A 24,596-nucleotide genomic window follows, 5' to 3' on the forward strand; every position below is an offset into this window, starting at 1 on the left:
TTTATTGTTTAAATTTTATTTGTGACCCCAAAAAAAAAAGATTCACTACAACAAAAGTAACTTATGGTGACGAAAAGTAGTGAAGAAAATAAATTTTGTCACTAAATAAGAATAATTCGTGATGAATTATAAAATTTTGTCACGTACAATAAAAAAATAAAAATAATAGGTGACGAAATTTATTTTCGTCAACAAATACTTCTTTTTAGGTGAGGAAAAAGTAAGTTTCGTCACCGAAGGTTTTCCCGCTAATTTTTTTTGGATGGCACCAAAATTTGAGACTTTTGGTGAAAAAAATTTGTCATTAATTATAAAATTATTAGCGAAGAATATATTTTCGTCACTAATTATTTTTAATATTTTATAATTATTAGCGAAGAATATATTTTTATCACCAATTATTTTTAATATTTTAATATCATTTAGTGAGAAAAATATTTTTGTGGGCAATAACTTTTTAGTCTTTTGAGATCTTTGGGGGAAATAATTTTTCTATTTTGGAGGGATAATTGAGCGGCAATGAAAAACAAATGGGCTATTCATTTCTTCCTCCTTTTGTCTAACAGTTTTCCTCTCTCTCCAAATTCCTTTACTCTTAGAGAGAGAGAGAGAGAGAGCTCGATCGATCCGTAGTTTTTGAATTAGCCATGGCGTGTACGAGCTTGGTGAATCAGTGGATCGGTTAGCAATCCTTCAATCAAGGGCCTGGATCTTCCTGTCGATTCGTCTCTCCTCGTGTCTCTGTCGTCCATGCCAAATCGTACTTCGACGAACTCGTCAAAACCGCCGTGAGTTCAAAATATGCATCATTGAGCTGAGTTCGTTTTTATTTATTTATTTATTTATTTTGGGTTTTAATTATTGAAAGTTGTGAAAGTCAAATTGATTGATGATATTTCTACTTGAATTTCATTGTTTACTATGCTAATTTTTTTGGTGTAGTTTGGATGTGATTAGTTTAGAAGGTGAACTTTTGTTGATTGGTATGAAATCAAGATTTGAAGATGTAATCTTATTTTTAATCATGGTTTATTAAATATAATATTTCAGTCATGTTATAATTGATGGTTTGGTGTGGGCGTGGGGTGGGTAGGTTCTTGTTTCTTTAATTTAGGCTTATATTGCTTCAATTTCGTTGAGTTGTTTTAGAATTTTTATGGATTTTAATCTTCACAATTTTTTTAGCTTCTAATCTGGCTTTATTGTTGATATGGTAAATAAATTTTGATTGTCTTCTTTATTGAGCGATTTAAAATCTTTGATTTATCATCTGAATTTTCAAGTTTTACGTATTTTTTGGGTTTTTTTTTTTTTTCCCCCTATAGTTAATGTATGTAGTTAGCCATGAGATTTATAAACTAAGGTTTTGATTCTGGTGATTTGTGCATTGTTTCCTCAGATCGAACAGAGATTTGGCTTTTTATTTAAAACCGTGAAAAGTCCAAACACGATTCCATATTGCAAGAATGAAAACAAAGGCACAATTCAAACATCTATTTTGTACCCCTTTCAATTTTTCCAGTTTATAGCTATGTAAGAATTTAGGTAGTTTATGAGATTGGGTAATTTTAGTTTTCCTCTGTATTAGTTGATCAGCAGAAATTCAGTGTTTAACATCAAGAGAATGGCCATGTATACTATGTAAAATGTATGGCAAAAAACTAGACACGATGATGATGGTTTTGTTTTTTTTTGTTTTTGTTTTGTTTTGTTTTGTTTTTTTTTGTTTTTTTTGTTTTTTTGTCATTGAACTATGCTAGCAATGTTATATGTTATTAATTTTACTATTTATATGAATCATCATATGATATAATATCATATCATGTACCATATAAAAAAACAAATATATAAAGGGTTGGGAATGCTCTGTATTTTGTGGTTCAAAAGAAAGGGAATTATCTTATTATTGTGTAGCTATTTGCTTTGTTCTTTTTTGCATTTATTAATGAAATTTGAACATTGAGAGCATTAAACTATTAGATATTGCTCTGGCATAGCCATAAGTTAGAACTGCTCTCCAATAGCTCTATTCATTTTATTTATCATTTTATTTGTTTAAATGTAAGATAATAACCATTACATTTATGGCATATTTGTTTAGATGGACGAGTCAAAGAGAACTACAATATAATAAACTGTTAGTTCTAGAATGAAGCAATTAACCCATCAGAGAGGTTACACAGATCAAATAGAAGATGCAAATGCTGTCATATTTACTTTTGGGTCATATCGCTTGGGGGTAAGTACAGGCTTGCCGTACATTTTTTTGGTTTTCTGCTTCCGTAAATTTACCTTTTCTTGCTTCTTATGGATTGCATCACTTTTGCGTTGATACCAAATTTATGTAACCAGGATCACATGAGACTATTATTGAACACTTGGTTAGTGAACAAAGCTTGTCAATTTGTTTTTTTCTTTTTTCTTTTTTCTTTTTTTCTTTTAAATGTATGGAGAGAAGAGTTGAAGGATAAAAATAGACAGATACAATAATACAATATAGGAATAAGAGATTAGGGACAACATGGAGATAGATATATCAATAAGAGATGAAGAAATGGAGGAGAAAGAAATAGAGTGAGGAGAAATATATGGAGTACTGAGGTAGATAAGAGATGAAAGAGCGAATGGACATATATCAGGGAAGAGAAAGAGATGATGAGTGAAGAAGAAGAAGATAAGTTCTTCCATGTTCAACTTCTAGTCATTCTCCAAGGCCTATTCTCATTTTTTCTTAAGAGGTCATGTTATAGGCCTTATGAAACCCTATAATAAATAATTGTCATATAAAACAACCTTCTCAATAGCAACAGCTCTTGAATCATAAAAACAGTTATAATTAAAACATGGTAACATAATTAGAAGAAAAACTCATAATAGAATTACAATGTGTTAATGTGAATCTTGCATCTATCATTCCGCCTTATAGGAAGATTTGAAATTGTATATGAGGAATTTAGCTTTGATATTTGGATTTTCAAGATGCTATAGAGAGCAAAATATCATATGTTCAACTTCCATTTTTTGGTTGAGAGAGGATTCCTCCTCTATGTTGTCTTTTGTGTGGTTTTTAAGAGGTTTGTACATGCATGTATAGCTTCCAAGCTTTGGCCTTTTGAGTGTATAAGATTTGCCCCCTTCAAGGAGTTTTTGATAATGTACTTTTTAACTTATAAAAAATTAAAAAAATAGTTTTTAGTCACGAGTCAGTAGCCCAGGATGAAAACTGAATGAAGGGGATGATTCTGGCTTTTAGTGGTTGAGAAGAGTTATTACTAGGCTAGACTTGTCAAAGGGCTAAATGATATGTTGAATAGGAACTCAAATTTTGTGCACTGGAAACACCTTTGGAATTCCAGGATGCTTTATAGAACAATAAGTCATATTATTTACGATGTGTTTGATTTGGCTTCACAGGCTAGTCTGCAGCAAGTCTATACTAAAAAACAATACTAGAATTTATTGACTTCTGTTGTTTATCAGAACTTAAGAACTATGGAAATTTTCACTTTTATTTATTTGTTTTAAAATGCCCTTTATGCTTAGTGAGTGAATTCAGATCATGTGGGGATTCAGCAACAAATTTTTATGTTGATAGGTATATGAGCCTGGGGCTGACATGGATACCTTTTGTTTTGTTTTATGATATGTAGTTTTTGTTTTGTGTTTTCCATATGGACATATGTTTTTTATGCATTACCTTCTTATGTTATATTTGTTAGCATATTATATTAGCCGAAAGGTACACTAGGGTTTGTCTGTAATCATTTTTTGCACTCAGGGATCATCTTGTAAATTGCCTTCCTTGTAAACCCTAATCTTCATCTATAAATAAGGGGTGATATTCTATCATTCCCTAAGCTGGTTACCCAAGCTTCATGGTATCAGAGCTACACCTCTAGGGTTAGGGTTCAAAACGTACGTAGTTGGATCATCTGCTAGGTCGATCTCCTCCAGCCATCCTCTGTCGTCTTCGTCTGGATCGTCTTCGTCTGCTTCGTCTTCGTCCCTCAGCTCGTCTGCTTCGTCTTCGTCTGGTCGTCTGCTTCGTCTGCTTCGTCTTCCTGCCTCAGCCCGTCGATCTCCTCCAGCCGCCATCGCCCTTGTCGTCTTCGCCTCTCTCTGTCGACATCGCCCTGCTTCGCCTCAGCCCGTCACTCTGGTATCTCACACACTTAATATATAAATATATATAGATATATATGCTGATATATATATAAATATAACCTGATATATATATTTATATATATATAAATATATGTATATATAAATAACTTAATATATATATATAAAAAAAAAACAAAAAAAAAACAAAAAAAAAAACAAAAAAAAACAAAAAAAAAAAACAAAAAAAAAACAAAAAAAAAAAACAAAAAAAAAAACAAAAAAAAAAAAACAAAAAAAAAACAAAAAAAAAAACAAAAAAAAAAAAAAAAACAAAAAAAAACAAAAAAAAAAATGGTTTCTTAAGTTTTTGTTATGTCTTTATAGTAGTCATTGTGCCTGTTATCTCACTACCACCTTCCGGGTTTGTGATTGTCACTAGTTTTGTTGCGGGTTCGGTAGTATTGTATCCATGACAGATTCCACCAGTGTCTCCCCTTCTTCTCAAACACCAAAGAGTGAGAGTCCCATTCTACCTACTACCATGACTGAGAACCCCAACCCTAGTCTGAAAATCACCACCTCTCTATTTAATGGTCAAAACTACCTAGCATGGTCTCAAAGTTTGACTTTGTTTTTGAAAAGCAGAGGAAAGATGGGGTATGTTGATGGCAGGATACAGGCACCTAGTACCACTGACTCAGGTTATGACCAATGGGAGATTACCAACTCTTTGATTATGAGTTGGCTTATCCATTCAATGGTTCCAGAACTTGGTGAGGGATACTTGTCTATGGAGACTGCCCAGGACGTTTGGGAGGCTGTGGCTGTTACCTATTCCCGCAAAGGAAATTTTTCACAGGCATTTGAGTTGCGCCGCTCTATTGAGAGCTCACTTCAGGGGGAGCAAACTGTTCTTCAGTACTTCACTTTCCTCACCAACGGCTGGAAACGCCTTGACCACCTGGAAGACTATAAGCCCGTTTGCCCTACTGATTCTATCGGGTACAAAAAGTTCATCGCACGGGAACGGGTCTTTAAATTTTTGGCCGGCCTAAATGTGGAGTATGATCCAGTTAGGGGTCGAGTTCTGAGTATGGATACTCTTCCTTCACTTCAGGAGGCATTTGCCTATGTACAAAATGAGGAGAGTCGCCGGTCTGCCATGATGTCCCCTGTCTCTACTGACCGTTCCGCATTACTGTCTACTCCTCGAGATAGCCTCAGCCTGCCTCCTCCGTCTGCTCATAAGGAATCTGTATTCTGTGATTATTGCAAAAAGCCGCGGCATACTCGTGAGACGTGTTGGAAGCTTCATGGGACTCCATCCGGGGGTCGAGGTGATCGGTCTGGTTCTCGAGGAGGTCGGTCAGGCCAATCTAGAGGACATGGTTCCTATTCCCGGGCTCATCAGTCTAGTGCCGTCGATACCCTTGATTCTAATTCTACTTCTGTTACCCAAACTTCTGATACTGAGCTGGAGGATGCATTGCGCCAATTGTTGGAACGCCGATCTTCTACTGCTCTCAGTACCGCTTCCTCGTCCTTTGCCTGCTCAGGTAACTTAGCATCTTCTCCTTGTGCTTTCCTGTGTCATACATCCTTGCCTTGGATTATTGATTCTGGTGCCTCAGATCATATGTCTGGCTCCTCTGATCTTTTCTCTGTCTATAAGCCCTCTTCAGGTCAGGACAAAGTTAGGATTGCCGATGGTACTGTTTCTTCCATTTCTGGAAAAGGTTTAGTCCAAGTCACTCCTACCATACATCTATCTTCTGTTCTCCATGTTCCCAAGTTTTCTGTTAATCTGTTATCCTTAAGTCGTCTTACCCAAGATTTGAATTGTAGTGTGACGTTTTTTCCTGATCATTGTCTTTTTTAGGACCTTGTCACGGGGAGGACGATTGGCAGTGGTAGTGCCGAAAATGGTCTCTACTTCCTAGATCAACCGGACAAACTTGCTTATTCTTCCACCACATCTTCTACTACCCCCGCTGATTTATGGCTGTGGCATCGGCGTCTTGGGCACCCCTCATTTCATTTACTTAAGCATTTATTTCCTTCTAGTTTCGCAAATCATCATGTGTCTGACTTTCTTTGTGAGTCTTGTCAACTTGGAAAACAACATAGAGCTTCTTTTGCTCCCAGTTTGAATAAAAGCTCCGTTCCTTTTTCATTAATACATTCTGATGTTTGGGGTCCCTCTCGTGTTCTGTCTGTAAAAGGTCATCGCTGGTTTGTTACATTTATTGATGATTTTTCTCGTGCTACTTGGGTGTATCTCATGAAAGATAAGAGTGAGGTTTTCTCTGTGTTTCGCACTTTTCATAAGATGATTTGTACTCAGTTTGGGGCCACTATCAAAATATTTCGTTCTGATAATGGCAGGGAATACATCGATTCAGGGTTAGGGCAATATTTCTCTACTCATGGCATTATCCATCAGACCTCTTGCACCAATACCCCTCAACAAAATGGGGTGGCCGAACGCAAGAATCGGCACCTTCTTGACATGGCTCGGTGCATGTGTTTTTTTATGAATGTGCCTCGGCCCTATTGGGGCGACGCTGTTCTCACCGCTGCCCATCTTATTAATCGTCTCCCTACCCAGGTCTTGGACAAACAGGCTCCGCTTCATGTCCTCCTCGGTTCTCCGTCCTTGTTTTCTATTCCTCCCAAAATATTTGGTTGTGTCTGTTTTGTCCATAATCACTCCCCCTCTCGTGGTAAGTTGGACCCTCGCTCCCTTAAGTGTGTTTTCCTTGGTTACTCTCCTACTCAAAAGGGATATAAATGTTACCACCCTTCTTCTCGTAAGTGGTTTGTGTCCATGGATGTAACTTTCTTTGAATCCCAGTCCTTTTTCTTGTCCTCTCCGGTGTCACCGTCCTCATTTCCGGGGGAGCCTTGGTGTGAAGTGAGTCCTGTGCCTCCTATGGTGGAACCAGTTATTCTTGCACCACCCTCTGTGCCTCCTATGGTGGAACCAGTTGTTCTTGAACCCCCCTCTTCTACTGGGACTATAGAACCCACTGTCACCAAGAATACGGACGGGCATGTTTATGTCCGGGACATAGACAGAAAACAAGTTAACTGGATACACGGGACCGTTTCTGCTACCCCACTGCCATCTCCTGCTTCTGATGAGAGTCGAGGTAACTTTGAATCTCTCGAGTCCATTAATCTTGATGTTCCTATTGCCAAGAGGAAGGGTGTGAGATCTTGTACTCAACATCCTATCTCACAGTTTGTATCATACTCTCATTTGTCATCCTCATATAGAGCGTTTGTGTCCAATATTTCCTCTGTTAGCATTCCTAACCATTTTCAGGATGCCCTTGCTACCTCTGAATGGAAACTAGCCATGATTGAGGAAATGAAAGCACTTAGGAAGAATGGCACTTGGGAATTGACTGAATTACCTCCGGGCAAACGACCTGTGGGATGTAAATGGGTATATACTGTGAAACACAAAGCAGATGGGTCTATTGAGCGTTACAAGGCAAGACTTGTGGCAAAAGGGTTTACTCAGACATATGGCATTGATTATCAGGAGACCTTTGCACCCGTGGCTAAAATGAATTCAGTCAGAGTACTTCTCTCTCTAGCAGCTAATCTAGATTGGCCGCTTTATCAGTTTGATGTCAAGAATGCTTTTCTCCATGGTGACCTCGAAGAAGAAGTATATATGGACATTCCTCCGGGTTTTGAGGATCATCAAACAGAAGGCAAAGTATGCAAACTTCGGAAGTCATTATATGGTCTCAAACAGTCTCCAAGGGCTTGGTTTGAGAGATTCACTCAGGCTATGTTTAAATATGGCTTCAAACAAAGTCAGGCAGATCACACATTGTTTGTGAAACATTCCTCACATGGTAAAACTACAGCACTTATTGTTTATGTAGATGACATAGTTCTTACAGGCAATGATAGTGGGGAAATACCTCTGTTGAAGAAATATTTAGCTAACGAGTTTGAAATCAAAGACTTGGGCAGCTTGAAGTATTTTCTGGGAATTGAAGTTGCTCGCTCTAAGGATGGGATATTTATCTCACAGAGAAAATATGTGCTTGACCTATTGAAGGAAACTGGGATGCTTGGCTGCAAGGCATGTGCCACCCCCCTGGAACCCAATCAGAAATTAGGAGATGATGAAGGAGGAGAAGTTGTGGATTAAGGGGAGCTATCAACGATTAGTGGGTAAGCTCATTTACCTATCTCACTCCCGTCCTGATATTGCTGTTGCTGTCAGTATAGTTAGTCAGTTTATGCATGCTCCTCATCAGATTCACCTTGAGGCTGTCATGAGAATCTTGAGGTATTTGAAGTCTGCTCCTGGTAAGGGTCTGTATTTTTCAAAGTATGATCATCTTCGTGTAGAAGCCTATACAGATGCTGACTGGGCTGGGTCAGTAACTGATAGGAGATCAACTTCAGGGTATTGCACATTTGTTGGCGGCAACCTAGTTACTTGGAGGAGTAAGAAACAGAATGTGGTTGCCAGGTCAAGCGCAGAAGCTGAGTTTAGAGCTATGGCACAAGGTGTGTGTGAACTTTTATGGATCAAATTATTGTTGCATGATCTAGGTATTGCTCAGACAGACTCCATGCGGTTATACTGTGATAATAAGGCCGCCATCAACATCGCTCACAATCCAGTTCAACATGACAGGACAAAACATGTTGAGATTGATCGCCACTTCATTAAGGAGAAACTCATTAGTGGTATCATTTGTACTCCCTTTGTCCAGTCTGGTGAACAACTTGCTGACATTCTCACCAAGGGGATTGGGAATAAACCATTTCATGACATATTAGGCAAGCTGGGCATGAGAGATATCTTCGCACCAGCTTGAGGGGGAGTGTTAGCATATTATATTAGCCGAAAGGTACACTAGGGTTTGTCTGTAATCATTTTTTGCACTCAGGGATAGCACTCAGGGATCATCTTGTAAATTGCCTTCCTTGTAAACCCTAATCTTCATCTATAAATAAGGGGTGATATTCTATCATTCCCTAAGCTGGTTACCCAAGCTTCAATATTTTGCATTGTCTTTTCAAGTAAATATTATGCGTTATATTTTATGTCTTATATATCAATTTATGCTGCTTAGTTGCCATAATGGCCCAACACTCACAGCCTCTTGATGTCAATGTAGAGGCACAGAAGGAGGCAGCCTCCCATTCTAGTGTCGGTAAGACATTAAAGTTATTTATATTAATGAGCTTTTTGTTGAGGATTGAGTGAACTTAGCTCTAAATTCTCTAGAGTGTTTTCCTTTTATCTTCTTGTGGGTTGATGGGTTTTTCCTTATTTATTGCTTTGGTTTTTGTTGAGGGTTGAGTGACAATAGACCTATATTTTTGCTTTGGTTTTATCTTATCTGGAAACAAAGAGGGAAAAAAAGCACACCCACATATACATTGTATAGCGATCCCGGGTTTACCCTTGTTATACCATGATCCGGACATGTGTCCGTGGATGTTGGTAGTTGTTTATTATTTTGTTTACATCCTTTTACTTCGTATTTGAGTTATAGGATGTGTTGGGTGGATTTGTTTCAGGTTGGTTGAGTTTAGAAACCAAAACTAGTTGCCCAGATTTTTTTGGCCTGTACGCTCGAGCGTAGGTGTTGGCGCTCGAGCGGGTAATACACCCATCCAGTATTTGTTGTGCAGTGTTGTACGCTCGAGCGTGGAGTTGGCCGCTCGAGCGGATCTGTGTGAGTGGCCGCTCGAGCGTATGGTTGGGAGCTCGAGCGGAGGTCTGGTTCTGCAAAAGTGCTGGGCGAGTGCATTCTGCGCTCGAGCGGGAGGTTGGCCGCTCGAGCGGAAGTCTGTGAGTGGCCGCTCGAGCGGGGTGTTTTACGCTCGAGCGGAGACCTGGGTTAAAGTCCCGAAATTGTGACTTTTCAAATCACTTTTTCACTTTCTCTTCTCTCTCTTACTTTTCCAAAATCACCATTGTTGAGCCTCTCACTCTAGACTCTACCTTCTCTCTAGGTTTTGATCTAGTAGGAGTGATTTACTCACCTTTGGCCTTTACAAAAAAGTTGTTGATCGTCGAGGGCTTCATTTTAATCTGAAAATCTCGGGTTTTGGAGCACGTTGGGTTTTGTCGTCTTCTCCTTTGGGACTCCGAATTTGAGGTAGGGATATCCTACTCCTCTCTATGGGTTTTGTCTTTAAATTTTGGTATTTTGAGATGTTGGGCTTGGTTTGGTAATTTTGTGAAAGTTTGGGACTTTTGTGTAATTTTACAAAAGTTGGGGTTTTATTCATAATAAACCTAGATGCATGTTTGGCATGAAAAGAATAGAATGATTGTTGAATCATTGATGAAAATGGGACCTAAGGGTTGAAATGTTAATTATGGGAATTGCCCTAACTACATTGTTTAATTAATTGGGATAATTAATTGAGAAGAATGAAGAAATGAAATGTTGATTGAATATCCATTTGTGCATTTATTTTCTGTTTTAGAAATAACTGCTTTGGGCTATCGGTGGAGGATAGTCGTGATTGTTGTAGACAATGCATGATGATTAGGTAAACTGAAACTAATCAATGAAATGTGTCATGGAACTTGACGGTTGATAGAATACATTATTTGTATGTATTGGGTGATTGTATATAGAACCATTGTGTTTGTATACGTTATGTGTAGAGGAGGAGATAGGGGATGTACTCCGCGGTTTAGGGGAAGATAGGGGATGTACCTCTAAACCGGATAGGTATTGGGAGGAGATAGGGGATGAACTCCGTAGACAGAGCTCATATGCTTGTCTAGAGAAGTGAAGATAGAGCTCATATGCTTATCTTTGTGAAGTGTGGATACAGCTTGTATGCTTATTTGTGGATATTGTTGTTATACATATCTGTTGAGAATGTGGATACAGTTTGTATGCTTATCTGTGGATATTGTTGTTATACATATCTGTTGAGAATGTGGATATAGTTTTTATGCTTATCTGAATGTGAGATATAGTTTTTATACATATCTGTGGAAATGATGATAGAGCTAGTATGCTTATCTGTTGTTAAAGGGAAAATGAAAAGTAATTGGGACTTGTAAGTCGTTGACATAAATATGTTATTTATGTGATTGTATCAGTGTTGACCAACTATCAATTGCTAATGTTTTAGTCATTGTCCATGGTTGGTTTAGTGCATTTCTACTGGGCTGTGGCTCACCCTATATGGGAATATCATTTTCAGGTGCAGGAAGCATGCCACCTCCAAGGACATAGCTTGGGAGGCTAGAGGCGGACATAGTGTAGTTGTTTTACTTTTGATGTATTACATGTAACTTCAAGCCAAGGGCTTAATGTGTAAACGAGTTAGTACTCTTTTGTTGAAACCAAGTGTTAACTTGGAAAGCTGTAAGCCCGTAGGGCATTTTGTTTTGATGTTAACATGTAATACTTATGTAATGAAACTCAATGAAATAAAGGAATATGGTTGGTTTATATGTAAATGCATGTCTTATCTGATGGGTTTAATGTTACTATTTGAGGGCGTTACACATTGATAAAATATCATCCCTAGGTGTATATATATTCTGTCACTGTAGTTGTTTTTGTGCGGGTTCAAAAGCACTTTTACATTATTGGAGGGTCAACCCCATTTTGTCCCTTGTGACGAGTAAGTGAAAAATTAATAATGGACTTGTTGGGAATGTCTTTTCTTGTGACACTTTTTGGCGGGCAAATATGATATGAGTGGTACATTTGAGGCATTTCTTTTGGCCCCATCTATTGTTGGATTAGAATTTTTGTCGAAAAAATGTGAATAAAAAGTTTTAAATAAAGGTTAGGTTTATGTAAATATTGTACAAAATATAATATCCAAACAAGTGTATATCCAAACAGGTTTGGAAAGAGAATTATTGCTGGGAGAGTTGTTAAGGAAAGCTATGGTGCTGCCAAACAACAACATACATTTACAGCAAGTTTGGGACATGTGTAGTGATGACTCGCTCAATTACTCAAGCCTCTCTTTTGCTAATGAAATCAATAATCTAGTGTTTTTTTCCTTTTCAATTTCCTTGAGTTCAACATTGTCATAGTTCATCCCTTATAAGTTTTTTTGCACAAAAATTCAGGATCTCCCTCTGTTTTGTCTTTATTAGAAGTTATTGTTCTGCCCCTGTTTCTGTGGGTCACCTATTATTTCCTGCCTAGTGACAAATGGTAGATGTCTCCAATTGAGGTTGAAGGATTAACACAAGTTGTGTAAGAAGGCAACTATTGATCATAAATCTAGAGACACTTTCTAAGTAGAGCAACCATATTTTTATGTGGATTCAATGTACCCCCAGTACTGTCACTACAAATCTACTACTGTTCTAGATGCCAGATTTTTACCATCTACCTTATCTTTTCTACTTTCACATAGGGATTAACCTGATGAAATGATGTCCTGACCGAACATATTCTATGTAACAGCATGAGGTGACATTGGATGAAATTTCAACATTATGCTGTTTGAAAGATGGATACCCTTGTTATGGTTATAATATTGTTATCTTCACTCTATTTATCCTTGTTTCTATGATCGGTAAAATACATCTTTTTCAGACTTTGATTATGATATATGTATTACTATTGTTCAGTGAACTGACTGAAATGTTAAAACTATTTGCAGACATACTTGGGGATCCAAATATTCAGGTTTTATTTCAAATGCACTAAGTACTCTGCTGACGAAAAGGTAAGGTCATTTATGCTAGTTCATTATTTCAACCTTTTGGGTGTAAATGCATTTTGTGTAGGCCTTGAACACTGAAGCCCAATTGCCATTTTGGTCACTTTTGTGATGTACTAGATTTATGTAAATGGCAGTAGCAGTGTCTATTGTGGGATTGAATTTATGTTTAGTTGGCAATACTATTTTATACCTGCAGAACTGCCTGAAGTAAGCATGTAGTTTGACCTTTTTTTTTGGGTGGGCTGCATTCAAGTAATCTTCTACTCACTTTTGAACATAATAGGTTTTGATTCAAGTTGCCTCCTTAACTCATTGAACTGAAAATTAACTCAAATAATAAGTTCTAGATATATATATATATATATATATTAAAGTCTTTGAATGTCTATTTTTCTTCTTTTGAGATAAGTTATTTAAATGGCTGGTTTGGCATGCCTACCTAAAATCTGTTCAGTGTTAAGGCTAGGCACTAGCTGTATTGATCTGATGAGAATTTGATAGGGCTCAAATTCAAAAGCAAACTATAATTTTGCTGGAATTTGAACTTCAGTATTTCTATACTTTAAACTGTTGGAGCAATTGATGTCATAACAAATCATCCAGAGGTATAGCTATTTGACCACATCATAGTTGCAGTGTGAATTTGTCAAGGCAGCATAGGAGCTCAAAACATGTGAATTTGGATACTATTTTAACCATCCTGCCCCCACTGAAGGGCAAGGTTGCATGGTCTAAGACTATTAAAACATAGCAAGATAATTGTTAATTCTTAACATTGGTATACTTCCAAAGTTGGTTTCACAAATGGGCCTAAGTTGTATTTGAGGTGCATGGTGCAGAATCTAAGATATGATATTGTTGATGAGATCCGTATGAGCTACTTTTTCTGCCTAAAAAAATATGATTTCAGCAAATAATGTCATGGTCCAACAGAAAATTGGGTTCATATAAGAGTTAAGATATACTAATTGAATGAATTGATAATTACAAGTCTCTTCAATTTTTGCGAATTGCTTTTATATGTTGTATGTGATGGATTTCATTGACATGCACAGAGAGAAGTGCTGGATAGTGAGGACCTGCTATTGTTTGTTACTTACATGGACAGACTTTAATTGTGGAGAATTTGCTATTTCAATAGAGTATTTTGTCATGGTTGAAAATCATATAATTCTCGTATTTTTGACAGTTACAATCTTTAAAGTATCTATCTGTGGCTGATCCTATTCTTATAAAGGTGTGTTTCATCTCAAGTTATTAAATTAGGGAGCTGAAGGTTTAGATAAGGGGGTTGTATGCAAGTTGTTTCTTTTTAATTTAGTGTGCTGGGCTCTTATTATTTCCTCTACTTGGATTGCTCCCATACCAATTTGTAATTATTCAGGCTATGTGGTTTCTGCTTTTAAGACCAATAAGCTTTATTGATCCTTATTTGTTTTATAGTTTTTAGTGAGTTATATGTTGATATCATATGATTTGATTGTCCATATAATACTCAATTTTATCATTTATGTGATCCTTTCTGCATTGTTGCATATTGTCTTCTTTTGTGGTGTTGTTTTACTGATATTTTTGTGGAGAATCAAAATAATTATGTCATTTTTGGTGGCTGTGGGGAAAGGATTAGGGGCAGTTTAACAACTGGACAAATTACATTATTTTTGGTGTGATCTAAATGTAAGTTTATAAATTAATTAGTAAGTTTATTCATATACTTCTGGTGGTTTTTAAATTAATTTGTTTTTTTATTTTTCAGGTCAGCAATTTCTTGGAGAGATGCAAAATATGGTCAAAGAATTCAAGAATTTACTTTTTTCAAGTTTTTTATTTTTTATTTTTTAATGTATGTAATCACAGTTAATTTTTTTTTTTATTAATTTCTTTGTATATACTTTTAAACATTTAACTTTCATTTATGAAATATATGATATTATTTCATTCAATATATGGTTGTGATTCAAAATATAGTATATAGTGTGTATTATATTATTCAAATGCGCGTGCAAAAATAATATTGATTATTCTTTAAATATGTCAATTTTTTTTTTTATCACAGATTTTATTAGTTATTAATCACACTTAAAAGGTGTGATCTAAATGTTTTTAATCACACTTAAAAGGTGTGATCTAAAGTTTTTAATCACACTTAAAAGGTGTGAACTAAAGTTTTTAATCACACTTAAAAGGTGTGATCTAAATGTTTTTAATCACACTTAAAAGGTGTGATCTAAATATTTTTAACTACACTTAAAAGGTGTAATCTAAATGTTTTTAATCACACTTAAAAGTGTGATCTAAATGTTTTTAACCACACTTAAAAGGTGTGATCTAAATATTATTAATCACACTTAAAAGATGTGATGAAAACATTTTTTAATGACACTTAAAAAGTGTGATTAAAAATGATCATTTTTAATCACACTCCTAAAGACCACACTTTAATAAAACTTAAAAGGTGTGATTAAAAAACATACATCACACCAAAAAAGTGTGATCTTTATCTATATTTGGTTAGGGGATGTTTCGTTTGCTAGTTTTTTTCCCCCTCTTTACTAGTTGGCTCGTTCTCCGAATGTGTCTATAGCGTCGGTGGCTTGCTCGTCTATGGCACCCACATCCTGGAATTTTGATCTCATTAGAAACTTGAATGATAGGGAGGCGGAGGAATTGGTTTCTTTGTTGGTTGTGCTCGAGGGGGTTTCTCTTTCTTCATCTTCCGATAGTAGGGTGTGGAATCTTGTCTCTTCTGGAGTCTTTTCATGCAAATCCTTTTTTGATAAGATTATTGATAATCCCTCGGTTCCCTTATTCCCTTTTCATAAGATTCTTTGGAAAGCGAGTGTCCCTCATAAAGTGAAGTTTTTCATGTGGTCTTTTGCTCAAAAGGGTGTTACAACTAATGATGTTCTTCAGAGGAGAAGGCCTAATCACTCTCTATGCCCCCAATGGTGTGTGATGTGCAAGAGTAATTTGGAGGTAGCTGATCATCTTTTTCTTCATTGCCCGGTGGCTACAGTATTATGGCAACGTCTTTTCAAATTATGTGATGTGCAGTGGGTTGCTCCACAGGAGTGTATGCATATGCTTCTTATTCGGTTTGACGGGTTTGGGAATACCAAGAAAGCCAAAACAATGTGGTTAGGTATTGTTTTTGCTATTTTCTGGGTTATATGGTTGGAGAGAAATGTTCAAATTTTTGAAGACTAGGAAGTAAGCGTAGAGGCTTTGTGGGATAGGGCTAAATATTTGACTTCTTTTTGGGCATTTGTATCTCCTCCTTTTAAAGGAGTCCCTTTATTTTTGATCTCTAGGGATTGGGCTGCTGTTTGCCATTCTTAGAGTTTTGAGTTTTGCGATTGATTTTGCTTTTTCTTCTCTTTTTTCTTTCCTTGTATGAGGACTTCTTGTCCTCTCCCTCTTTCCCGTTTTAATAAAATTTTGTTGTTATTCAAAAAAAAATTCTGAGGGTATAAATGAGAACCAACTGAAATCTGAAGAAATTCACAATTTAACAGTGATTTTAAATTGCAAAGAGAACTACATAAAAAATACCAGAAAAGGCTTGCACTGAAAGCAGAATAAAAAAAATAAAAAAAATTGAGGACTTATTTAAACATAATCTAGAATTATTATGAACCCACTGAACTCATTGGAACAGAGAGAAAATCATCAATAAGCTCACATGCAGCCCAAACAAAAATTATCCATGCAAAACAATCTCAGAAACAGAGAACTGAGTGATTCAAAAATAAATTTCTTAGAAGGTTTTAATTTATAATTGCAGCAAATAACTATATCAGCCATTAGATCTGGCGTCAGCACTCACTTACAAAATTCCAAACCTCTATCGCTTGCTGCTTGTGTCATCTAGCACAAACGGAAGCCTCTCCTTACACATTCAACTGTATTGTCCTCAACAATATCCCAGTTCTAGACATCTAGTGTCTGGTGCTAATCTTGCACCACTATGCAGGTGTCTGCAAACAATCAAAAAAGTCAAATGCATGTATGGGTGCATACATGTGTGCGCATGTGTATGGTGAGTGAAGAAAAATGCTACAAAGAGAAAAGGGTTTTCAAGTAAAAATGACTGGACTAGTGTTTTGAATAAATCCTAGAATTATTGCAGTTTATAAAGGTAAACTATTTTCACGACATAATCATGCAAAGTAAACATTTCCCTGCAGTTTTCTTGTACAATTTCAACACTCTAATATCCTATGAAAGAAAGGAATATCTGCTTTTAAAGGCACATATTTCCAGGATTTGAAGAGGATCGGCCGTTACCATAATGTAGTCCGACTTCTGCAGATTACTGTTGAATGATACTTGCACAAGAGCTGGCCTTCAATCAGGAATAAGAATGCAGGAGTGAGAGTTATGGTATGGCCAGGCAAAAGATGGTTAGAAACATAGCCAAGACTATGTAGGTGCAATATATTGATGTGCAGAAGATGGGAGTGTCCACATGAAAATACTCTGACCAAACAGAAACATAAAAACAATAGACATCAACAAACCTTAAGTTGGATATTCCCATTGCCATCACTAGTGACATTAATGGAGACAATATCAGGATAGTTAGTCTCAGCATTAAAGAGAATAGCATTATGAGCCTCATGGAAAGGGATTCCTGTTTGATAGCAAATTGATGAGAATACAGCATCAGTCTATCAGATGCCACCATGAATGTGCAGACTAATAATTGATAAATCACATTAATAAAAGCTAATTACCTAGGATATCGTAATAGCTTATTGGAAGATCAAGTTCAGCACCAACAGCAAGATCAATTCTGTGAACGTCCTTGGTGGTTATTCTTATTTGAGACACCTTAATCACAAAATAAAGCACACCAGTGCATTAGTAAGTTTTTTTTTTTTTTTTTTTTTGAACAGGTGCATTAGTAAGTTATTATTAAAGCATTGAAAAAGTGTCAAAAATATATATGCAGATGTCAAAAAGGTAAACATGTAAAAGCACAAGGATCAGTCCAGATCCAGATAACTACACATAAATACTACAAATAACTAGTTTCAGACAAGCCACCAAACAAGTCTAAATTTTCTTGATTCCATGTGTGACGTGTCACGTGATAAAGAACCAATACAACCCTCCTATGTTGTCTGCCTAAACTTCATTTCATTCTGCAATGTATCTGTATATTTGAGAAACCAAAGCCATATTTTTATGACTGGTTGCCCTCCTTTCTTTACTGAGATACCATAGACAACCAGTTCATAATTATTGATCAGATCTCCAACTTGCCAATCAAATTGTATCTGTAGATGAAACTAATTGATTTTACCAGCCCAACTTCAATAGAGTGGACCTGACAATTTTATATTGGACCAACATTTCTTAACCATATGCTATCTCCAATAGCTATTCAGATCCAATATAACATAAAAAATATATATATAAAAAAAAAAAATTATGATGCAGTTTTAGGCTTACAAGGTCATATCATATGATAGTAGCCTTGCGAAAAATTTTAACTAAAATGATCCTGTATTTCTTAAATAAGAACCCCCTTCATAGAAGAATGTTAGTGACAAACATTGAAAGTCAGATTTTATCCTCAGATAAACCACTAAATAAGTTTAAAATTTGAAGTGTTGGAAGGACAAATCTTTGTAGACAGGTCTAATATAAGAAAATAGTTAATGTTCAACACATATGCAATATCATAGCAATACATGAATAACATGACATGTTTATACCTCCGCAACCCTAATGCAAGATGCAACTTCAAGTCTTCCAGTTGACCTATCTTCTGCCTGAATGCATGCAAGATTATTACCCTCCATCGTTCTTATTCTATCCCCATCTATTGATATAGCATCTTTCTGCACCTCTTCGTTCTTTCCACCATATTGTCTCAACAAAGAATAAGATATTGTTCCTTTGTGACTCTGAGCATCGTATTGGCTGTATGAACTCAAAGATGAAGGCAAAAGATTTGATGAAGTGTAATGAGGAGGAAGGATCCAGGTCATTGGTGCTCCAAGTGCAAGAGGAAGATCAGGTACCACCCATAAAGATGTAGATGCAGTGTAAGACATTGACTGTGAGATTGAACCAGAAGAAATAAAATCACAAGCGAATGATACTGCAACTTCTGTTCTGCCGGAAGATCTGAAATGGAGTCGTAGATGTTCATGAAATCAAATAACATGAATATGGAAGAAAGGTAGTAACCAGTATACACTAGATGACAAATAATTCAGCTTGGACTGCAACAAAATTCGAGTGATGAAGCTGCACAAGTGATGATCCCGATGAAATATGCACAAGTGATATATAACATCTTTTGGCAGTACTATATAACATCTATCAACAAATATGAGCATGCTCACTCCGCTCCTCTCTTATGTGTTTGTACTAATGCTATATAACATCTATGTTTTTTTTTGTTTTATTTTTTTTTTTAAATCAGCAGTGCTATATAACATCTTTCAACAAAAATGAGCATCCTTGCTCCCCTCCTCTCTTCTCGGCGGACAGGCAGAAAAAAGTATGAAAATTATGATATTGGGAGAAATCTCACCCTACAGATCATAGCTTCAAAGAAAGTTTATTGTACAACGTTGCTCTGGGGTCATTGAAAGTGTAATGTCTAGACTCTAAACTTCAGATAAAATTCAAATTGAGAGACTTCAAGAATTCTCATCATTACTTAAATTCATGGACCCATTTAAATTTAAATGAATTTTTCCTTTATTGTTATCAAGTACTGATTCATTTTCATCATAACCTTCACAAACTTGATGAATTTTTAAGGTTTGATGTCATGCCCCTCATTATACAACAGCTCCCAAAATGAGCCCAAAGGAAGCTAATAAATAATTTCTTTCCGCAATCATCCAAGTTCTCCCCATTAGCTAGATAAGCCTAATATAGAAAATTTCTGAAAAGGTACATACCACTAACAGTTAACCCCCACCCTTGGGAGGAGTGTTATTAAAGGCAATAGGCGCACTAAGGCGCCAAGGTCTCCTAGGGCCTAGGCTCAAGGCGCAAGGCGAGGGGCAAGCTTCACCAAAGTGAGGCGCACCTTGTACGGAAAAATATTTATATATATATATATATTTAATATAAGTAAATAATTCACTACTAAAAAAATCACTTTTTGCGATCGTTATAAACCGTCGCAAATAATAAAAAACAGTCGCAAAAGACTTTTTGCGACGGCAAATGGGGGTCGCGAATGTGGGGGTGGCAAATACTTTTTGCGACCGCAAAATAGCAGTCGCAAACTATTTGCGACCGCCTAATCTACTTATCGCGACTAATATTTTTTCGTCGCAAAAAAATTAAAAAAATACCTACAATGTATTAGCGACCATCTTGTTACCGTCGCAAAAAAAATATAAATAAATAAAATACCTACAATGTTTTAGCAACCTATGTTCTCATATATATATATATATATATATTCAAGTATTATATACAATAAATATAAAGTGATATTTGCAAAAATTCTAATACACGTGTATTATTTTCCATCACTTCCCTCAACAAAATTATCTTTCTTCAAAAAAAAAAAAAAATGTGCATACAAAATATAAACTTCTATACACACAAAACAAATATCCATCAACCATCCTTAAAAGTATTTATACAAAATACTAATAGATTCAAGTACTAAAAAAAAAAAAACTGAATTTAACTCTCAATATCACCCACTCAATCATATCAACTACTCCCTCAACACTACCTGCAAAAATATACATCAATATATTAGTTGACTAACTTGGATGCCAAAACAAAAATGGATACAAAGAGCACATTAATTGACTTACTTGGATGCCAAAACCTTTTCCAATAGCGGTACAAAGAGGTTCAAAATTGTTCTTAGAATCAATACTAGTTTGAAAAGAGTTAATCATTTAATCATCTCACAAAAATATCACAGAAAAAATCAAGTTGTCACTGGATATAAGCTTTCGAATGTCCCATTGGTACAAATAACAATACAGCTGAAATTTGGACTATTCAAGCTAACACCCAATGGTTAATTATTGAATTCTAATTATTAAGCAATGACAGGTTGTAGGCTCCATTCCAACGACTGAAAATTGTCATCGAGGCCGGAAAAATGTACAAAAAGGGGGATGACCACAATCTCAAGATCAGCAGCTCAAACCTCAAACCCATGCTTATCAGACGAACCAAACCGAACCTCCAATTCACGTCGTTCTCAGAAATTCCATTTACAGACCAAAGCCGCAATTACTTAAATTAAGTAACAAAGAATCAGCTCAAACTAAATTCTAAAACAATCATATTTTTAAGTCCTACAAATTTCAAGCAACCAACCACACATTCAGAACAAACTAAATTCTGAGTAAATTTAAGAGTCTTCAGCATTGCACTTTTTATATTTTTAACTCACTAATACCTAAGGGCCCCATGGTCGATAATCTCCCAGAAGGGCACTCAAATGGCTGGCCCCTGCCTCCACAGTTTACATCACTCTTTTAAGTCACCCTTAAACTATATTTTGTTCTAAAATATTAATGAATTCTTACTTTAGCCCTTAACTTTTTGCTCCCAATTAGGTTATTGTTCCCAATTTGGCCTAATCCCTAACGTCTGTCAAAATTCTGATAAAAAAATATCGTATTGCAGCCAAGTGATGCTACCTGGAAAAGCAATCCATTTTATCAAACCCATTCCCAATGACAACTAGTGAAAATAGGGTTAAAACTACTTTTCGACACTCTGTCTTTTTTTACTACTTCCAGTGCAATTAAATGAGAGATAAGAGAAGCAAGTGTTCTATTATATATATTTAAACATGAGTGGAGCGAGTCTCTAACAGCAAGAAACAGATTCTGATAGATACATACAACAGATTACAGTAAAACCCAAGGAGCTGGAAAGTGCAGTGACAAAAAAAGAAGCACCTTCAGACAGCATCCCAACTCATTTAAACACTGCACTATTCAGACTTTGTGGTCCTGGGTTTGGCTTTCCTTGGTGGTGCAATCAGCATACTGCTTCACACGAGTTTGATTTGTTTCAAATATGAACGGCATTCCTTTTACCTGAAAGTGCCCCAATTGCAGTAACTAACACAGGATTCCACATATATTTTGTGTGGGATGATTATAACAATAAGTGAAAGAGTTAATTTGGAATAAGTAGTCTTGTAAGGGCATATGCATCCCTCATAACACCATAAAATTGATATATCGTGTGTTGGGGCATTGCTGCGCTAGTGACCTATTGCCTTAATTTTCTATGTATTTATAGTTGAGAAGAGGTGGCTATCACTATAATCTCTTGTAACTTTTTTGATTATAGTGAAAATCGCAGTATCTGTGAACGTAGCCCTAGCTTGGGGTAAATCACATAGATTTCATGTTCTTTGTGTGTGTGTGTGATTTATCTTTCTTGTGCGTTGTCCTTATGTGTTTCGTGTTTTACTGATCTTGATTAGGTATCACAGATAGATTTCATGTTCTTTGTGTGTGCATGTGATTTATCTTTCTTGTGCGTTGTCCTTATGTGTTTCGTGTTTTACCAATCTTGATTAGGTATCACGGACACCTAACAGTAAGGACATAGCTAGGCCATAAAAAAAGCTTGGATTGGACGTCCCCCTATGGCATTCGAGTTGCCATTCTACCTCCCCAAGCTTATTTTGATCCTTATTTTGCCTTCTTGTTACATGACCATTTCTCTTTCACCCAGTTTTAATTATCTTGCGGCTGGGTCATTTCCCTTTCAAAAGTTAAAGCACTTTTTGAAGTGAACAATGAATGCAGGCATGGGAAAGATAATCAATAAGGTTTAACACCAAGACAACAGAGGACTGATGCTGATAATCTAGACATTCAGATTGTTTTTAATTTTAAGAAAAAAGAAATAATGTAATCACCAAAAACCAGGTAAGTCGAGCATTGAGAGGAGCAAGTCATCAAAAAGAGAAATCTATTTTGCACCTAGATTCGAGAAATTCAGCAAGTAGAGCAAATAAAATAAAAAATAAAATTGATTAGTCTAGTGTCCAAGGAAGGTAAAAACATACCTCAATCAAACAACTTGAAGTAAGGTTTATAACCTGTTTAGGTACTATTTCCTTGTTGTTTACGAAGATTGAACACTTGCCAAGGTTCTTCAGATAAGAAGATCCGCTTTGGTCCATCTTTATAATTGCCTAATAAATGCAATAAAAAATTATACTCACTTCAAGGTAGAGATCAATAGTATGCCCACCAGTTGGCTACCTAAATACTAAAAAGTACATAAAAATTATGTAATAAGCTATAACGAACAACTAAAGCTGCATCCTTGTTGAAACAAAAGATTGCATTAAAATAGTAAAGGCACTAGGAATTACATAAACTAAAATAGAAGGCAAGAATGAGAAAGTATGCAGATGCAGGGGCAACACAACATTGAAAAACTAGCCAAGTTTCAATGCAAATAATCCATTCAGGTAACATTTATCCACAACATCCATCCTGAAGAAGTTGCTCTCAAACATTTTGAATAGTAACATTATTAATAGAAAAATGTATCATAACTCATAATAGGTATAAAGTTAAACAACACTCAGTTTAGTCTCCATTAGCACGAGGAATTACTGGTTTTTACTTTTTGCATAATGTGCCATATTTTAAAACTTGTTGATTGATAGTGTGTAGTATTGATAATAGTACATAATGTGCACGGGGAATTACTGGTTTTTACTTTTTGCCTAATGTGCCATATTTTAAAACTTTTTGCATAATGTGCCTTCTTTTAAATGATTGGAACTGGTCTTCTTTTGCTTAGTCACTAAAAATAAAAATATAAAGATCGATCTATAGAAATAGAATCATACGTACCACAACAATCATAGAGGTTCAATGTCTCCTCCTCACCAAGTGATTTTCAAATAATAAAAACAGGAAAATGGCACATATCCAGATGCGATGAAGAAGGAATGCACAATGCACAATATCATGATTGTAAAGCTAAAATTAAAATTAGAAACAAAATCATAAAATATGTGAATCACAACAGCGATCATCGTGTAAGTAAGAGTTACCATACCTGCTGCTTCCTTTCTCCTCTGGATCAAATCCTAACCTAAGATCATGGACACAGAGAAGAGAGATGGAGGTTAGAGAGAGAAAGAAAGAGAAGGAGAGAAACAAGGAACACGAAGGAGTGAGACATATGGTTGTGTGTATATATAGATAGAGAGAAAGAGAGACAGAGAGTTGGATTCATACATAGAAAGTAGCTTACCGATTATGAATCGATCGAAATCTTCATCAACAGCCGATCGAAATCTTCAAATCTTCATGAACAAATCGATCAAAATCTTCAAATCTTGAGAGTGAGATTCAAGCGAGATTCAAATTTAGTCGAGCGAGACAGATTTAGACAGTGAGTTTCAAGCGAGAGAGAGTCGAGCGAGAGTGAGATTTTGAGAGAGAGAGGTCTGTCTGGGAAATAAAAGTGAGAGGGAGATATAGGTCTGTTTTAGATGATTTTTTTTTTTAAGAACACGATTGTTTTAAGTGATTTTGTGATTTTTTTAATGTAAAAGGTGACTTTTTGCAACGGTTAAATAATCAGTCGCAAAAACATAGACGCAAAAAGTCATATTCCTAGTAGTGATTTAGGGTTCAACATAAATAAAATGAAATGTTAAACATTTAGTGTTCACATTTAGTGTTCTTTAGAGATTAAGAATTAGGGCTAATTTTTTTTCTATCATTGATTTGGGATTGAATGCCCAATGTATTGGCATCTGTAATAAGAGTAAAGATCTTCTGTAGCTT

The 24,596-nt window shown here is 35.9% G+C and overlaps 3 protein-coding genes across 15 annotated transcripts in view; 2 read left to right on the plus strand and 1 right to left on the minus strand.

Annotated features, from left to right (window-relative positions):
• Window positions 1-24,295, minus strand: part of LOC114295603 (nuclear pore complex protein GP210) — a 33,773-nt gene extending 9,478 nt beyond the window's left edge. The window contains exons 1-10 of one of the 10 annotated variants that reach the window (XR_014340863.1): window positions 24,058-24,282; window positions 23,860-23,895; window positions 22,850-22,978; window positions 21,723-21,863; window positions 18,534-18,948; window positions 17,547-17,643; window positions 17,331-17,443; window positions 17,098-17,155; window positions 16,641-16,787; window positions 16,269-16,301 (exon numbers count right to left, since the gene is read on the minus strand). The gene's annotated coding sequence lies outside the window, so the exon portion shown is untranslated. Of the gene's footprint in view, window positions 1-16,268; window positions 16,302-16,636; window positions 16,788-17,097; window positions 17,156-17,330; window positions 17,444-17,546; window positions 17,644-18,533; window positions 19,104-21,722; window positions 22,979-23,859; window positions 23,896-24,057 lie in introns of those variants that run through there. The other 9 variants (XM_082888354.1, XM_082888353.1, XR_014340865.1 and 6 more) reach the window with 9 other exon arrangements.
• On the plus strand, window positions 426-14,753 carry LOC145788868 (nuclear poly(A) polymerase 2-like). Of its 4 annotated transcripts, none has more exons than XM_082888361.1 (5): window positions 426-788; window positions 2,102-2,239; window positions 12,549-12,660; window positions 12,748-12,813; window positions 14,567-14,753. In XM_082888361.1, exons 2-4 carry the CDS (start codon window positions 2,150-2,152, stop codon window positions 12,792-12,794), a joined length of 249 nt encoding a protein of 82 aa, XP_082744487.1. In that variant the 5' UTR covers window positions 426-788; window positions 2,102-2,149; the 3' UTR covers window positions 12,795-12,813; window positions 14,567-14,753. The 4 variants fall into 4 exon arrangements, 2 of the variants coding, with proteins under 2 accessions (XP_082744487.1, XP_082744486.1); XR_014340868.1 differs by lacking the exon at window positions 12,549-12,660 and adding an exon at window positions 9,216-9,296 and having other exon boundaries at window positions 428-788; XM_082888360.1 differs by lacking the exon at window positions 12,549-12,660 and adding an exon at window positions 9,261-9,296 and having other exon boundaries at window positions 428-788.
• Window positions 15,415-16,017, plus strand: LOC145800032 (uncharacterized). The gene has a single exon (XM_082889693.1). It carries the CDS (start codon window positions 15,415-15,417, stop codon window positions 16,015-16,017), a length of 603 nt encoding a protein of 200 aa, XP_082745819.1.
• Window positions 24,296-24,596: the final 301 nt, after the last annotated feature.

Source organism: Camellia sinensis, chromosome 9 (assembly GCF_055761805.1).
Source record: "Camellia sinensis isolate YWXY chromosome 9, ASM5576180v1, whole genome shotgun sequence".
In the NCBI taxonomy this organism is placed as follows: Eukaryota; Viridiplantae; Streptophyta; class Magnoliopsida; order Ericales; family Theaceae; genus Camellia; species Camellia sinensis.

Excerpts from the sequence above, each read along its gene's own strand:
- LOC145788868 (XM_082888360.1), top strand. The coding sequence starts at position 2,150 with ATGAAGCAATTAACCCATCAGAGAGGTTACACAGATCAAATAGAAGAT. Across the intron at positions 9,297-12,747 it reads AGCCTCCCATTCTAGTGTCG|ACATACTTGGGGATCCAAAT; the intron begins GTAAGACATTAA and ends AACTATTTGCAG. Across the intron at positions 12,814-14,566 it reads AGTACTCTGCTGACGAAAAG|GTCAGCAATTTCTTGGAGAG; the intron begins GTAAGGTCATTT and ends TTTATTTTTCAG.
- LOC145800032 (XM_082889693.1), top strand. The coding sequence starts at position 15,415 with ATGGCACCCACATCCTGGAATTTTGATCTCATTAGAAACTTGAATGAT.